Source organism: Nothoprocta perdicaria, unplaced genomic scaffold (genome assembly GCF_003342845.1).
Source record: "Nothoprocta perdicaria isolate Ctin4 unplaced genomic scaffold, notPer1 scaffold_40, whole genome shotgun sequence".
NCBI lineage: Eukaryota > Metazoa > Chordata > Aves > Tinamiformes > Tinamidae > Nothoprocta > Nothoprocta perdicaria.
In genome coordinates this window covers 373,762-392,230 of record NW_020455644.1, presented here as the reverse complement: position 1 = coordinate 392,230, position 18,469 = coordinate 373,762, and the positions used below count along the sequence as shown (strand labels likewise).

The 18,469-nt window shown below is 43.5% G+C and overlaps 1 protein-coding gene across 1 annotated transcript in view; it reads right to left on the bottom strand.

Moving 5' to 3' along the window:
• Positions 1-17,772, bottom strand: part of LOC112952656 (ubiquitin-conjugating enzyme E2 E1) — a 42,531-nt gene extending 24,759 nt beyond the window's left edge. Inside the window, exons 1-2 of the mRNA XM_026045554.1 lie at positions 17,621-17,772; positions 15,411-15,461 (exon numbers count right to left, since the gene is read on the bottom strand). Coding sequence (XP_025901339.1) covers positions 15,411-15,461; positions 17,621-17,772 — 203 coding nt within the window. The remainder of the gene's footprint in view (positions 1-15,410; positions 15,462-17,620) is intronic.
• Positions 17,773-18,469: the final 697 nt, after the last annotated feature.

The following is an 18,469-nucleotide window of genomic DNA, read 5'->3' as shown; positions in this document are numbered from 1 at the left end:
CTAGAAATTTTAAAATTTGCAGTAACTCCTCCCAATCATCCCAGAAAATAAAGTGAACTGGTGGGCAAAACAAAATCCAAGTCTACTTCAGCGTTGAAATCTGGCACCTCTATTGTGTTCTCACCCTTCCTGAGCAATTTACCTACCGCAGAACGCACAGCAAAGCAGACCGAGGCCTCGGCCCGCGCTGCCCTCGTGGTTACCCGCTCACCTTGACCTCTTCGCAAGRCACCCACACGCCGACCCTCTCCCGAGCACCCTCTCATCGCGACCCTGGCTCTCTGCTCTCACCCGCGCAGCGCAGGCCCCGCAAGGGCAGCCGAGGCCTCCCAAGGCAAGCACTGCGGTAGAAACGCAGCACTGGCTCCCTCCGGGGCGGCTGGAGCTCGGAGGGCTTCCCGAATGGAGGGGAAAGGAGCATCCAAGCCAGCCATCCCCAGTTAAAGCAGGAGGACTTAACCTAAGGCAATCCACTTATTAAAAATGTCTTAGCAGCTGTGACCAATGTGGATGAAAAGCAGTAAAAGAGGCAGCTCAGCGGCTGTTGTGCTGTTTTTAAATGTGTTTTCCACTAGGGCTAGGAATGATCAAGAGACTCATCATTTCAACAAGTGCTCTTAGTGTAAACAGCTAATGTTGAAAGTCAGACCCATAATAAATATATGCATTTCATAATTTCACTCCTGAGACATGCAGTTCTGTTACAGAACAAAATGGGTACAAAAACAAGCAAACAAAAAAAATAGAAAATAACGTAAGTCTCTTGTTTTCTTTAGGATTTCTTAAAAACAGATGAACTTGACCATCTAAAACAAATTACCTTTCCTAATCCCTGAAAGGGTGCTCTGGAGGCACATGGGACTGATTCCCCATAGGCATAAAATATCAACAGGGCTTCAASACAGACCTTCCCTCACCTACATCTCTGTTTTTCTACACATACATCTGTCTGTTTTCCATATTTGCTACATGTCTGTTCCCTCTGTAACTGTTTAATTTTCCTAAAATCAGAAGACTAATGCATGAAGGAAAAAGAAAACAAACAAAACATAAAACAAAGCCAACACAGCATGCCCTAGCATTTCTTACACTTGAAACAGGATAATAAATAACAGAAATGAAACACCACAAATCTGAGCATTATATTATAATTATTAAACAAACAGTGTGCATGTGTGTATGTGTGTGTGTGTRTATATATATRTAATATATATATTTGCATTAGCAATATATTAGCAATATCAATTATATTTCATTAGCTCCCTGTGCTGGCAAAGCTATAAAAGTTACCAGAGACACAAACGGAAAAATTTAGTAGCCAATAGCAAAGATTTCAAATACACTTACACAGCCACGTGGTTTTACAGCTGCTTTACATAACAATAAAAACCTAATATACGGTAAGTTTTTGGCAGCTTCAGGAGAGACAACAACAAATGTCCGTAACAGAGTAAGTACAAATGATCTCTTTGGAACAATTAACCAGTTTTAGAAGCACCACTATGTCCAAGGGCTAACGGGTCCAAAGAGACATAAAGGGCAAAAGTGTGAGCTTCTCTCTACTGGCCAGATATCATATATACAGTCCTTAGGAAGAGAAGATAACAGCATAATCACATTATTTTCTAGTAGGGATTATATAATTCTGCATAAAACCCAGCATATAAAGAAATATCTTTCCTACAGAAGCCAAAAGTAAGAAGCAATTTTCCATGCAGTTGTCGCAGTCTAATTAATAAATGAAGGAAAAAAATGCTTAATGTCATTGCATACACAAGTTGAGAGAAAGAAAATCAGTGGATATACATATACATATATACACACATAAACAATAAGGTGTTCAAATAGTTCAGTAACAAATTTGAAAAACCATTAAAGAAAAAAATGGGTAAATAGAACATTTTGCACATTAAAACTCACAACTCTTGTAGTGACCTTGAACTCTAGTAATGCCAACATCGACATACACAAACACGTGCTTCTGAACACAGGCTCCCTGGCTTCAGCGAGCAGCAATTTAGCGCTCGATCTCATGGTGTTTAAGACATGYTACCTTCTCAAAAGGCCAATCTCAGGAAACATCACAATTCCACTACCATCTTCAAGCCCAGAAAAACAGGTTGTCTCTCTGCAAATACGGCAGGTGCTAAAACAACCAAATACRCATCAATTTAAGACTACATAAGAGAAAAATTAGTTGAAATGTTGACCAACTACTGTTGCACTTGCCTCGTGTAGTTGGTGCCAACTATGTCACCAACTGCATATGCCAAAGATGTTCTCGTGACCCCAAAAGGAAGTTTAGATACACCCTCTTGACTAGAAAGCCTTTAAGGTAATAGGATACACTTTTCCAAAGCCCAAAGAACACCACGTAAATGAAGATCACAAATGTCAATTCCTATGTGCTCCTCATACCCAGGATTATCTCAATTGACCATTTAAACACTTTAAAAGCACTCTTTCCTCTTGCCCTTTTATCAAGCTCTTCTGATTCATGATCCGAATGCTTAATTCAAAAATCTATATACGCTTTCAGTAGTTCAGCTGATCACTGCTACTTCATTTGCAAGTAAATTAATAAAACAAGATAAGATTTTATTTGTTCGTTTAAATTCCTCATAACCGTTGGCTTTGTGTTGACTGGAAAAATCTCACCTCTTCACTCTCCCAGCAGGCGTGAGCTGCGGAGCTGGACCAAGCAGTGGTTTCCTGCAGAAAGGCTGCTGTGAGCGTTAGGAAAGAGAAGGGGCCAGAAGCACTTCAGGGCAGCAGGAAAAGGGGGCAGGAAGACACTAACGTGGCTCTTCACAGGACGGTGGTGGTTTGCGGACGAGGGCCATACAGACTCACTGGCTCTCTTCTGCAAAGCTTATGCACCACGGCTAAGTTGGTACCTGCTAGACTGCGAAGAAGAAACAGCCTGAAAGAGAAGTGCCAAGAGCCATGAATCTGTTTAAGAGACTGTCAGGTTTGCTACTGGGAAAAGGGATTTGGCAAAATACATCTCCCCACTCCACCCCCAGCTTCTCCACTTCCAAGGTCCACATATGACTCCAACCCACCCAGTCTTCCTCAGTGGAAGACAGTGGTGRCAGTTCAGCCATCAAGTTTGGCACCTTTCTCTTCTCCTATTCTTTCTGAACCAATGAAGACCACTACAAATTAAATAGACTTCAYAAGCTACTAAGAATTCACCTTCCTGGACCCAGATCACAATCGGGGTCTTCCTTTGCTCTCGCTAAGAAAAACTGATCACAAATGAAGCCCATCTTACTGTTCAGCCAGCCACAATGAGTGAGATCACTGCACATTCCCRCTTCTCCTTAGCCCTTCACTTCTACCTGCCTACACCTTGTCAGTCCATCACAGCTCCACTGCAAAGTATTACCATCCCAAGGCCCTACTGTCTGATCCCTATTTTTCATCTTTCCCGACAAAATTCAGTACTAGATATTGCAGACGTCCCAAACAGCTAATTTTAGGATATTTAGCACTGCAATGAAATATGTATCTGAGCAATCTCAGTGCTAAATTATTTGTCAAAATGCATAACTTCCCATCCCTGCATAAAGAATAAAATCTACTATGAAAGGCAAAGCAAAAATCCTTGTAAAGTGATGCAAGTCACAGCTTTCCCCATCTACATGCATCTAAATTTGCTATTGCTGTGGAAAGAATATCTACAAGGCACACCTGATATATTGCAAAAGCTCAAATACATAAGAAAATTYATAGCAGAATATTTAGAAGTGCACACACTGAATACTAAGTACTTTAAATTGGGTGTCTCAGCACTTGTAATAGTTCTGCAATTTAACTAATATTTCCCTAACAAATAGTTGCAGTCCATCTAGTTATTGAGGTGGAAGGTGAAGTAGGAGCACAAAGACAGCAAAGAAAGAGATTAGCTGTTGGACACCTTTATTATTTCTCTGCTACTATCCAGAAAGAAAACTAATATATCTCAAAACACATTATCCTATTACAATGTAATAGTATCACAAAGTAACAGCTGTGATAACCTTGATGTGCACAAACCCGGAAAATAACCAAATCACATATTCAAGATACTACAATAGCTGCTGAATAAAACACTCGCTTATTTACTTCCATCAGATTAGAGAAAAATGCAATGTCACAACATAACCAGAACTTAATTTTTAGGGAGGTGGGATGGATAGGCAGACATATACAAGCCCAAGGACTAAGCCTATTTTATTATTAAAGGATATTTAAACATAGCTGGAAATTTACATACTGCTTTGCAAACACAGACACGAAGAGAAGTCCTTTGTCCTGAAAATTTTACAGTCCAAATTCAACAATTCAGCATGCAGSTTAACACTTCACAAAGGCAAAGAGAAGTGCCTGAGTGACAGAAAACAAGGCATTGTTTTAGAAAGCAAAGCCTAAAAAGAAGAGTGGCAGGAACTCTTCCATGAAGGGCAGAAGTTGAATGTTTTACTTGTCTAGAAGCAATACAGAGTGGATTAAGGTAACAGAAGAGGGACCAGAGTTAGACAAGAATGAAACTASAATGAGGGCAAGAAGGTGAACAGGGAAAAGTGGGACAGGAGAGCAGAAACTGTATTTGGTKGGTACTCCACTAATAAAGTAAAAAAGGCCCTTTCTAGTCATCCAATTCAGTCTAAAACTGGCAAGAACAGACACTATTTCGAGGGAATTCATGGCTGTGGTCACTCTTGCCAGTCTGTTCTTGCACTCCCCCACACACAGGGGAGCAGGGCACATCCCTGAATTTTCTCTCTGCATCTGGAAACTTGGTGCCCACAGACTTGTTCAGCTCAGTTTTGACTGTGCTGATCTTATTTGCCTCCACAAGCTCCTGCAGCAACAGATTCCTGAATAATCCTGTCCATTGTATACAAAGACCTTATCTGTTTCAGAGTGACCCCCCCAGCAGTTTCAGCAAATAACCCTAGTTCGAACACTACTGGATTTGCCGAGCAGGAGTTGTTGTCATGCTCCTCCTCCAGTCGCTAATGAAGCAGGGTGGGTTTCTTTCAGACACAGAGGTTCACTGGGCCTTCAACAAACAAAGTCTGCAGCTTACTACCTTTAATACTAGTCTACATTGGTTGATATGCACTGATTGTAAGTGATTTTTGAACTTTCTTACCCCTTTTCAGCTTGATTACTGTTTCCCTCTCTTCTTCCCTCCCCCCTCCCTCTATTTCTGCATCCCTTTCTCTCGCTCCCTTCCTTTCTCACTGATTTCCCACTCCTCACCGTTGTTTTCTCGCTCGCGCTCTTACTCATGCGCTTCTAAAGATATAGGAAGACACTCCATGGCTCAAGAGCCGCACGCAGCTCATGCAGCAGTTCGAGGAGGCCTGCAAAGATACAGTTGGGCACCCGTTACATGCATTGTATGCTGAAAGGTGAAGCAAGTCGTGCCTTCTTGCTTTACAGAGCACGGTGAGCAGTTAAGGACTGCGTAAACAYGCTGGCTTTATTGCTAGGTGAATATTTTCCCTTGTCAGTGGGGGTATAATACAACAGGGCAATGAAAAATACTGTGCCAGCATCTGTGCTGGTTTGTTAGTTAAAACTCACTCGTACCCAAGAAAAGGTTGGCTTATGGATGACCCTCTCCATCCRTGCAAGGAATGTCCCATTTCTTTTGCTCCTTCAAGAGAGCAATAAGGAAGKGGGACTAAATTGCTGGAGTTGAGAGAAGAGGGAAGGGAAAATAAATAAAGAAAGAAAGAGCAACCATTTTTCTTCTATCTTCTTCCACTTCTTACCTCTGCCAAAATCCTTTCTTTCAGCAATGTATGCAAAGTTCTCGGCCATGCTCTCTCTGAATAGTCTTGCTGTCATTAGACCCTCTGCCTGGAGTGGTTTTGTGTTAAATTCCAGCAGGAAAGCACACCCTTACACTTCTTCACCCTTACACTTCTTCACCAACTCATCCATTCATATAGTCTAACCATCAATATAATTAACCTCATACGGGGAACGAGGGGATGCAAAAATATCGGGAAGATGTTATTCCAAAGAAAGGGTTGAAATTTCAATAGAGCCTTAAATCCTGAAATGTCACTAAAAGAAAAGCAGGGCACACGAAGAATAAACTGAAGACCTGACATTGGTTACRTTCCTATTGACAGCCTCCCTAGGTCACTTCTAGAACTACTAGGCATCACCTTGCCCAAGCCCCACAGATCACTATGGGCTTGGGGTGTTCACTTCTAGGTAGGAAGGAAAGGATCAGCACAACTTTAACGCATTGGAAAGGTACAGCCAGATTCACAATATTTTGAGATTTTATTGGCATTTAAAGAATTCTGTCTTCTCTTTCTCACCCACGGTCCCTCCCAAGTTTAAGTAACATAACTAGTTTTCTCAAAAAATAGAGCATAATGAAACATGGTGCAATTCCCAAATTAAAAAAAAMATAAAAAAAMMCAAAACTAGACAATTCCTYCTGATGAACATCTTGCAAGGTAAAGCCAACTATACATGCTTACAGGCATCATCTAATATATCTCCTTTAAAAAGGTTACCAAGACATACAGGAAATAATTAATGTACAAATGTGATATTACAACAATCAGCTTGATTGATCAGAAATTTCTGATGAAATGACCTTTGTGGTATACTACAGTATTGACATAATTGTTTTAAAACTGTATGTTATTATAGTTGCGTGCATTTTAACAATCATTCAAAACCATCTGCAACAGTTAAGCTCTGTTTTAATTAAAATATGCTGCAATTTCTTTACTGTTTATAGGCCATTTCTGAGAGCAGCCAGAGTCTAYGCTTGTTCAGAATACCAAATAATACACTGAAACTTTCTAGAAGTTGAAATTTTCAAATGTATGACACATCCATAGCAGTGATGCTCTAGATCAGCAGCTTMACATTTTAGGGGGGCTACTTGGTCTGCAGGTAACATTTTGGACAGTAATCCTGACAGACTTCTTTGTGCAATGATCTCTACTACACAGAAGCTCTTTCTGCGCCTCCTGAAACTCTAATGAATTCCTGCATCCATACAAAAAGATTTCTCTCCCGCTCATCTCATCAACTTATCTATTGTCAAATCCACCTCTAGCTTCAGAAACCATTTTTTAATATTTGTGGGTTTTTTTCTTTTTTCTTTTTCCCCCACTCCTGTTTGCAAATCTCAGCAGGAACTCATGCATTTGGCAAAAATCTGCTACTCACATATCCACAGCAGAAGCAGCATCTCCCCCACTGCAGGATCACTCGCTGCAGCCCCTTCTATTCTAACCAGTGACACTAGCACCTTTACAAATCTCCACATCAGTTCAAGATTGTCTGGGTTCCCAGCGAGTCCAACAGCTCCAGAGGGRAGGATCAGAAATGCAGCTCTCTAATCTCTTAGCCAATCTTTTATRCCAATACAAAGGAAGTGTAATCCACTGACATCCTGATTTGGTTTACACTCACTTCTGACTTGAAAAGTTGAACACCTTAGAGTAATCAAGCCCTACATTTTGCACTGCTTCACAGAAATATAAATGCAAATAAATTTAACAGGACTCTACACCATTAATCGTGCAGTCTCTTTAATCCAATTACATTGTATTTTCTCTTGAACAAGTGAGCTGCCAAAACTTGGCCTGGGCCCAGTATTTGAAACAGCTCATTTAAGTCTTACCTGGTCTACATTTTAAAGTTGCAAAACAGTGCAGGAGAAGGGGAAGATTCAAACACTACATCTAACACGAGCTGCAATCTGCACGACCTGCTCTCCTCTTCTCCCCCACTTCCCATGTCAGGGAGCCCAGGGTAATAGCGAATGCTGCTCGTTTGATGATGCAGCTGAGCATGCAGGTCTCTGCTATATTCTCCTGGTAATGTCAATTAGTCTCTCATGCACAGAAAATATTTACTAAATGCATTGTAGTAACCATTATACTTTCCAGAAATGCCTTGGAAGACAATTGCACGTAGCTAAAACTTGCAAATTGGCAAGGGAATCAAGAACCCCCCTCTGAATTCTGCTGTGTACAGTGTTTATTTTGACAGTTTTCATTTATTTATAGTACTTGACAATACCTGTTCTCTAGCTCATCTTGTAAAGTCAGTATTTAGATCTGCAGTGTTAAGCCTCGGAGGGAAAAAAATGCATGTAAACTGATTCCATGCAAATGCATGAACAGTTTGGCAAGATTCTACTATAATGACTAGATAATCATCATTAATTTAACTTAGACTAAAGCATTTCCTTTGGTAGAGGAAGCACTGACCTTAGCTTTGTATACGGTGCATGAGTCTATACAGATATGCAATAATCTCTTAACCCATTTACACGAAAACGTGTGTCCTGATGTTCAGCACACTGGACGCTTTCAGCAGTGGGCTACACGGCCGCAGTCTCTCCCGCAGCATCACGGGGCACTGCAGGCAGGGGCTGTAGCTGCTCTGCTCAAGCCCATCAACAACCCTAACCCACTGCTGTAACTTCCATGGGCGCAGGTGACTTCTGCCTCATCCCAGAGCACCCCCTTCACCTGCAGGGCCAGGCTCTATTTACGGCCTCCGACTGCAGCTCTCCTGACCTTTACAGAAGCCACAGAACTCRGCTACTTCCAGCCTGCCCTTCTGGAAATCCTTAAAACCAAATAACTTCCCCTGTCACGTTATCAATCCCCTAGATTTCCTAGCTCTGTAGATAATTTTGTCTCCTTATAAATAGACAAGGTGGAATCAAGACGAGGTGGAATCAAGCCCTTAAGATGTACTCCACACTCAGTGCTTCCTATTTATGTCAGTCAAGTACCATGCACAGGCCATAGAAATATTTCTTAAAACAAAACCAGATATAAAAGCTACTGCTATGCATGCATCAAAGCACCAAGCATGAAGACAGGCAAAGCTGGAACGCAACTGAAATCACACCAAGTTAAAGCCTGCATAGTCAAGACAGAATTCCAGAAAACCTGTCTGATAAAACATATATGCAGCATAATGAACACGGTTGCAGGGTGCCCTCCAAAGGGCAACAAAGCTGGAAGTCAAATAATAAAAATTAAGCAGTTTACAAGAGGCGCACAGGAGGGATGTCAGACCTCTTTGTTCTTAGGCACGGCACAGTTCCACGGCCGCGCTCCAGATCCATCGCTCCGATACGCGGCACGTGGGAGCGCCAAACGGGGCCCCTCGGGGAAYTGGGGAGGCGGGATGTGCCGAACGGGACCTGCCACCGGAGCAGCCRGCTCCCGCCACGGGAGCCTTCCACTAAAACGCTGCCCATTTCTAAAGGGCCCTGACAAAAACCACTCGCCCGCTTCGGAAATGTAAATTCCTGTAATATTAGCTAACCAATCCGCAGTGGAAGCTGCTCCTCTGCAGCTATTGTCTGAGCGGAGCGAGCGGAGGACGGGCCTGCAGGAGCTGCGACCTGCCGAAGCTTGGAATTCTCCAGCTACCTCAACAGCCCCATTTTTATGGCATGGTTTCTATGGCATGGTTTGCAAAATTGACCATTTGCAGCTGCTGGGGCTCTCTAAATTAGTTAATACACTGTTTCAAAAGAAAGAGCTATCTCTCGKGGGATCATGCACCAAACAAAAGGGGGAGGGAAGGGGGAACCACCGGCAGTTTATGTGACAAAAGACATTTTTCAGCACTAATTACGAAGAGGCTTCCTACCCTATAGTTTGAAACTTGTTACAAAAAACACCTCCTTTTCAGAGAAACGAGGAGAGGGCTAAAGACACTTACATAAGCTGAGAATTCAAATTAGACATGATCTGCATTTTAAACTGAGGATAAAAATACCTTTTTTCTTTTTTAAGGGGGTAATAAACCCCCACATCCATGTATTTTTTGAYCTAACAACCTGAGTGTATACATAAAGGAGAAAAAAAGTCTTACTGACATGAAATATTTAATTACAAAATGCAAGTCCTTAAAGTTTATGCTAAAGTGTGGCTATGTTCAGGAAAATCTGTAAAGCATGAAAATACTAAAAAAGAGTTGATACTATAATTTAATGATGACAGTGCATCCTTAACTTATAGTCTAAATTTAAAAGCAAAAGCACTTAAAGCATTATTAGAGCTGGAGGTATTTGGAAAGTACACTTGCAAAAAATTCCAAGTGCCATATAAACAACTGTAATCAGAACGAATGCTACGCTTTCACGGTAAGYAGATGAACTCAACGGTTTATTTTTCTAATTAATATATTTCAAAACTGCCTTTRAGCCACACATTTTCTGCAGACTTCTCCCTAGCCAAGAAATCTTAGTTCCACATTGCAAAGTTTTGAAAACTCTGAATATTCCACATATTAGAGCAGAGAGCACTTCTTCCCCCCCATCTATACTGGGCCGTGTATTTATTACGTGCTGACAGCTAACTTTCACAAGACTCTSAGGGAGATCTGGTCCTTATTCTGTGGATTTACAAAAACGGGGCTGACGGAGCCAGGAAACACAACTGTATTTTATTATTATTTAAATAATGAATTTGTGATAGCATTTCACTCTAAAGCAATCGTAAGCCTCGCAGGCAAATGTCTCTTTTCATAAAGATTTGAAAATTATTTTTGCTTAAGTAACAGCTGGCCTTGCCTATATGGCCTTAAATGAGCCATGCGGAGACAAACTTCTTTCGGTTTGGGTATGAGAGATTAAAAACATTAATTCTAGTTAATATCCATTTTGGTCCCTCTACACAGATGGGGAAAATAACATTAAATTACCCTGCTTACACACAGTCAATACCAGACACCCAATAAAGCACAAGCTGCAGCCCCGCGCGATGCCCCCGGTTCCAGCACGGGAGCCAGGCTCAAGGCAASCCACAACAAAGGAGATTCACATTCGTTTCTCCACGTTGCCACAGCCTCCTGCGTGACCTTGGCCAAGTCACTCGCTTCTTTCCCGTTCTGCAGGCAGGTAGCTGCAGCACAGAAACCCTTTATTTCCTAACCCCGTGGCAATTAGCGGGCTTACGGACAGGAGATGCGCAGTTAGGGAGGTCAAATAAATGGCATAAAGAGCATAAATGCACTGAAAGCTTTAATCAGCTCCTGCTAAAGCTTTGGGAGCCTGGTCACRGTGACAGAACCAAAGCTTTGGCACAAGATTCACAAGTGTCATCTACGAACGGAGCATCTGCAGGGAGTTGTGGACTCAGGCTCCTCAGGCCCACCGCAAAGACACGATCTGCTTTTAGCACCAACGCATACAGAAACCAAGACATCTCTAGATACCTTATTTAAATTCTAACTAGGAAGTTACAACTTTCCACTAAAATACAAAATAAGAAGAGAAATCATCAGGTACCATGCTGAGAGATGTGAAATACTTTAGGTCTACATAGTTACTCTGCAATTCATATTAACCCCTAACCACCTCTTGAATTTGAAAGCCACATTTGACTTTCATAGCTTACCACCAATAACAGAAACAAATCATCTTGCAGACAACAGAAATTTAAAGATGTCTCAAATGGTAGCCTACTGAAAAAAAAAAGGTGAAGAAAAGCAGAAAGCATTCAAAATTAACTCAATGCCATACATATGTTACATTTGGACACTAACCAGGACACACTATCCCTCAGAAACCCACAGATTTGTGAAATGTGTTAAACATATATAGCGTTAAAGAGTCTTCAAGTTCTAAACTTATCTCTTTAAAAGAAGGCCAAACATATACTGTATTTCCACGCAGATAACCTCTGACTCCGCATAAATAACAGTACTAACCCACACACAATTAAGAGACACAATCTACGCAGGGAGGCATTAGGAGCAGAGGGATTACAGGAGATAAGGCAGTGGGGGAGAGCCCAGGGCCAGGTGAGTATTGAGTGGGGGGGACAGAAGCAAACAGTGGAAAACCAGGAGCTAGGAAACTACGGAAGGGAGAGGAAGTTCTGGGATAAATTCTCCCTCGTATCAGCCGCATGCGTGTGGTACAGATGGAGCCACACAGCTGCTCCATCACAGAGCCTTGAGTGTGTTTGGGGTTTTGGGGGGGGGCTTTTTGGTTGTTTTTCTTAAGCAGACGATCTGTGGGATTTACACATGGAAATGTGGTCATAGCAAGCTACAAAAATACAAGTGAAGCTCATTTGTTTTTAAGTTACTTGGTTTGAAATATCAAATGGTTTTCATTATTTGCAATTGCATCTTATATGTGGTGTTTTACAAGAAAAGGTATAAAACAGTTCTTACCAAAAAAATCATTTACAACCTAAGGCTTTTTCTTTCAACACGTTCAGTTGCTCTGGGATGTGTTAAATATCTTGGACACTCATTACTGCAGTAAGAGTGGAAGGAGAGCAGCACTTTGCAATGCAACCAAAAATTATAGCATGACCAACACTGAATTGCTGTCAAATACAGGACACTGGATAAAACAACATGGGAAAAAAATAATAAAAAAAAAAAAAGGTGGTGAGAAGTCTAAGAGAAACACCCAGTGGCAGGGGGAGTCCTACACTTCCAAAATAACACAGAATCTTCTCTGTAAAATGATCTGATTTCACRGGCACTTAAGTAATGTAGGAGCCCAATTTGTTTTCAAAAGTGGCTTTGAGATTTTTGCTCCCTTAAAGCTGGCAGCAGAATAGGTGATACCTTGTGTCTTATACTGCTGCCTGAATACGCAAGTTCTGAGATCAGCTTTGCAGGAAAGGGTGAGGTTTCTCTAAAAGAAAGGAATCCCTCCCGCTTCCCACAGTAGCGCCTGAAAAACTGTGCAGAGGCTCAGGACAACCGGCACAAAGGGCAGCAGGGATGAGGGCCTCGAGGGCAGAGGAAAGGTGAGGGTAATCAAAGCACCAAGGGAAGGAAATTGAAACTAAGTTCTGAAATGTATTTTTAATATCTCACTCACAGCATGTTAATAATGTTCATATGAGGGAAGAAAAAAAAATAAAGTGACACTTAGCAGACTTCCCCAAAGCAAGTTTCGGCAGCTTTAAACATCACGCAGCAACTAGTCGCTCAATTGCTTAACCTCTTCACGCTCCCAAATTGACCATTTCTATTTTTTCTGCAAGAGGTGAACTTTCTCTGTGACCCTGACGGCGAAACTCATCTCACTGTTGTGGCAATCAGCACCTGCCACCCTTTTCCAAACGAGCTGCTGCAGAGGTGAAGTCCCTGGGCCCCACTGTGCCGTCCGAACCGGCTGGCCATAAGCAGAGCTGCCCTCCTTCGCTCTCGCCACSAAGTCTGGTCAAGCAGGACCATTTCCAGCCCAAATAAGCAATACAAAAAACACCCTCTGTCCTATTCTTCCTACTTATCAGCACATCAAAAGTAAGAATTCTGCCACTTTCACAGTATTATGTTTTTCAGACTTGCCAACATTTAATGTAATTTATTTGAAGGCTGGAAGGAATGTGGAATACCTGCAGTTGCACCGCGGGCAAATATTAACGGTCACTGCTTGTACKATGGACTAATTTTTGCTATTAGAACTACTTATAAAGGCTGAAACAACACAAAGTTACTGCATGTGCCTTCAAGTGCATTATGTTCAGTGATCTATGCAATAATAATAAAAAATAAAAGAAAAAAGATCACCCGTATTTTGACAGGTGGCCTGCCAGCTCATTTTTACCYGTGAGTCACATCAGTGGAGACGAGGGCAACCTACGGTTCCAATACTGTGTACACAAACTTTCAGACGAGACCTGCAATCCGAGATACTCGCACACCACCACAACCTTTGACAGATCTGCTAAGTTCAAACTGCAGCTTGATCATCCAGACTGGGGTAACTACAAATCACAGTTCCTTTCTGATCCATGTTTCTGCCTTTTTTTTTTTTCTTTTTTTTTTCCTCCAATGAAAATCAGGGTATGGTGGAAGGAGGAGGAGAAGAGAGCGCATCTGGACTTCATCCTGACACAGAGTCAGGATGCAGACAAGACAAACATTTCTAACCCAAGAGCTGGAAGCTCCAGTAATGCAGAGGTAGTCACTCTAGTCACTGAAACAATCCTGTCATAACCAAAGGCTTCCGAGTTCATTAGTTATCTTCCAAACAGCATAAATATTTGTGTGTGTATATATATATATATTTTATATATATAATATTTTATATATATAAAGACTAGCCAAAACATCGAATCATTGTAATTCATTTAGATGAACATTTAAAATACATTTTAGCAAACATTTTTACGACACTGATTCACTATACAAATAAATCAAAAAAACAGCTTAACTCCAAATTATTCTCCTTTCCCCCAAGCATCACTCACTGGTGACACTGTCAAARGATCTGCAGCCATTGCTGAGGGGCCACCGAGTTTTTTTAATGAGCCTACACAAGTGAGAAGGTCTCTTTCCAGCCTGGACTCCCATCGCACTCGCATGCCTTGTGCCATTCCTAGTTTCATTAGCTTTGATCCTTCAGACTGGTACTAAAGGAGGGGCTCTCAACTTGCTTGGTTACCTCGTGCCAATGCTCCCCTGGGACTACCAGGAGCAAAAGGCTTCATGGAAAAGACTTACACCTATTTGTGGGTGACAATTCAATCCTAAGAAGATCAACATAGAAAGACATTCATAAACAGCATTTTCTTTTGATTGTTGCTGCTCCCAACATCAAAAGGCCTCAAACCTAGTCCAGCCACAGCAAGAAGACAGGAACAGAGTCATGCTTTGGCAGCTGCAGTGAACACCCACTAGATTGGAAACAACCTGCTTGAACAAACAGGCACAACCAAAGATTTTACAACTACTGTCTCCTCCCCAAATGCAAAGCGGCCTGGGCTACCAGGCAGCGAACCAAATCAACCTGCTAGAAGCTTCAAACAAAAGGTACAAGTTTCTAAAACACACTTAAAACAAGCTGCTCCAGAAAAGGCAACAGAGTATCTCTGCTKCACCAGCTAACAGGTGCTCCTGCAGGGCACCTGCTCAGTGACAGACCCGCACTCTCTTCCACCGCAAGTTATTGTTTAGAACAGAACCCTCAGAGCTAAAAAGCTCACAGCATTTTAGTGTTTTCTGCTTCTTTGGCAGGAGCCTTATTTATATAAGATTAGTGCAGTCAAGCATTAGATTTATAAACCAAAAGAAAAAAAGCCCACAAACCATGAGCAAGTTTTCACACTCTCCTTTACGGGCCAGTTTCAGAAACATACACRCAACAGCATGACAGATTCAAATGCAATCATTAAAACAAAACACACACAAAGAAAACCCCCAGAAAACTCGCATCAGAACACATAACATCTTTGCAGTCCTTCTCCCTCCCCACGACTCCCTGGAAACTAATGCCATGCAAGCACTCACAGRAGCACTTCAAGCCATCTAAACTGCCATTGCTCCGCGCAATCCCAAACCTTTGCGGATGATTAAAACAAAAACAGTTTGCCCCCCCCCCGCCACCCGCCACCTCCCCAGCATTCCCCAAGGGAGGAATCGATACAAACCTGCAGTTGGGAGGTGGGTCTAGGGTGATGTCAGCCAATTCCTTCTGAATCCTGCAGCAATAAAAGCGAGGAAGAACAAAGGTAAGTCACCGTGGGGACAGCACTTGGCGCGTCCTCCTCACAGCCCTGCTGTCGCGGCGAGTTTGCAACACTGCCCAAGAGAAGCGCGCTGGGCTGCAGCCTCCGTAGGCAGCCCAGGCACACTGAGCAGGGCAGCACCCTGTCACACAGGCCGGGGAGCAGCRGACAGGCCCGGGCAAAGACGCCGGCCTCGGGGGCGCAGTGGAGGCGGCCGGCGCTCCGTGCTCGCGCCCGCAAGGGAGGGGAGCCCCTGCAAAGGCCGTGCACGAGGCGCCGGGGCCAAACTGCAGCCCGGGAAGGAATTTTGTTTTGCTGGATTGAGAGAAACACTCCATGCCAAATTGGCTTCCCTTACTCTCCACCACCACCCCCCCTCAAAAAAACCACCAGCCCCAGGGGAGTGAATAACTGAGCCATTCCCAAGGACACTTAAAAGAAGGTGAAAATCTGCATATTTCCAAGGCTGCTGCATATACCTGCCCTTCAGTTCTTCCCTTGTCTCACCTCCAAAAACAACAAAACAAAACAAACAAAACAACAACAAAAAAAACCATTTAACCACCATGTCCCTTCCCTCGGGACTTGTGCCACTCCTCTCCCCACCAGTCCAGGCAACTCCCTGCCCTCCCTCACCAGACTATTCTGGGCTTGCACAGCACCACGCTGCCTCTGCCACAGAATGCCCAACCAGCTATCATCCCCTTCCCTCGAGTCCCATTACTGTCACTCAACTTCCCCTCCAAATTTCCCCATCCAGCATCCAGGCTCCCTCCCTTCCCCTTTAAACTCCGCCAACATTTTCTGCCTCTTCTTACTTGTCACACACAACAAAAGCCATGGACGTTTTGTATTAGGCGCTTCACAACCAGCAGGCTTTTAAAAGTTATTTTCAAAATAGCTGAAAGAACCACACGTAAACACCACTTGCCACTATCTACACAAGTCTCCCAAGGAAACACGCCAGCGGAGATCTGGAACAGCCAAACTGCCTCAATTCTACAAAGCCACGGAGAACTCGAGTTGTGACAGCAGAGCATTTGCACGAAACCCCAGCCACTTTTGACATCTGAAGATTAACCTTTCTGTGCTGCTCGACAAAGCTGTTCAGTGAGATGGGCTATTCTTCTTATTGAAAGTTTGGTTGAGAACTGGATTTGCAGGCTTAGCTTTCTGGAGCAGGATGGTGCTAAATTTAGGCGAAACACTGAGTAAATAAGAAAGGGTAATGATGTCTTAACTGAAAGACTCCAAGAATCTGCCCAGGTGAAGAGAACTGACTGATGTAGCTGGAATTACTACTGTTCCAGGCAGACATTTCTCCCCAAGAGAGACATTATTCTGGAATGAAAGTCTTTTTCCCCACAAGAATCACACTCTGCTTTGTAAGAAAAAAAAAATATTTTAGACTCAGAAGTCCACTAACAGACCCGCTGTGATTACTTGCTCTAGTCAATGCACAGCTCTACAAAAACAAACAAACAAACAAAAAAMCATATGTGACAAGTCAACAGGAAAACAGTAATGTTTTGGAAAAGATTTGGCACTATACTACACCACTTGCACTTGTATATACTTTCTTTCATTAAGAAAGCACAAAATTCTTCACAAATACTAATTAACCCCCAGAGCAGCCCCAGAAATTAAAAAAAGAAAAAAAAAGCAAGCCCTTTACACAGAGAAATTGACATAGAAATTGAATACGCTACCCACAACACAGTTTCCACTAGCAAAGAAAGGAATTAAGCTCCCGCACGCCATTCCTACACATCCCTGTATGTTAATGAGGAAAGGGGAAAAGACAACAGAAAGAACTGGAGGACAGAAAAACAGTCTGGAGAAAGACTAGTTGGGATGGAATGCAGGAAAAAAGCAGGAAGAAAGAAATCTCCTAGAGCAGTAATGTTGGGCAGACGCTACTCACTGCCCAGAGACGCTGGAAAAAAACTGAGACGAGAGCAGCTTTGTGTGGAAAGGTTGAACATAAGCGCTACAGAGCAGGAATGGGAGCAACAAGGGAGCAGCAGGGGAAAAAAAGGAGGAAAAGCAAAGGAGAAAGAATATAGTGAAGCAATTTTAAGTAAATGAAAACAGCAACAAAAAACCCACCACACAACTCACTGCAGCCTCACCTCTTGGCACTGGTAGATAGCAGCTTAGAGTTTTTACTCATGCTGACTTTGCTCTCCTTCTTCTTAGGCGTGCTCGCCTCTTTCTCTGTCTGTTGGTTGGAGGATGAAGATGAGGAGGAGCTGGTGCTGGCCCTCGAATCGTCATCCGACATAGCGACCCCCCCACCACACACCCCAACCTGGAGAGGAGACACCATAGGGTGTGGGGAACAAGCAGCGAACACAAACACACACGCAGAGAGGCAGCTGACGGTCTTGCTCTGAGTCTGGGCCACGCTCCTTTGAAAGGGTCCTCGTGTCCCCCTCTCCTTGTGTCCCCCTCTCCTCGTGCCCCCCTCTCCTCACCAGGCCCTCCAGCCCTGGCAGGAGCAGCAGCCTCCCCTGCACTAGCAACACCCGGGAGGAAGGGACTTTTAAAGCTTCCTCTCAGAAAGCAAGTGAGGAAAGAGAGGAGCAGGGACCAGGCTCAGGGAAGGTCCAAGCAATTCCTTCCAACCTTCCCCTGAAATGCATGGAGAGGAGCCATCAGCACCCCCTGCTACCCAGCTGAGGGGTGYAGGAAATGAAAAGGGAGCTGCTCCAGCCCCTCGGCTTCCCTGGAAGCGTGGGGGGAGCTGGGAAGAGACAAGAGGGCCACCCCTGGCAGCGCTAAAATGGAAGTGGGGCATCGCTGGCAACAGGGGCAGACCCCGAAGGAGGATGTGGAACCTGCCGGGGCAGAAACCCCTGCCCGCCGCATCTGGGGCTGGGAGCGAGGGGGGATAAAGGGGAACGGCTAAATAGGGGCTGGGGGGCGTCGAGGGCACCCGCGGCCGGCCGGGGAGCCGGGAAGGGAGCAGAGGGGCTGCG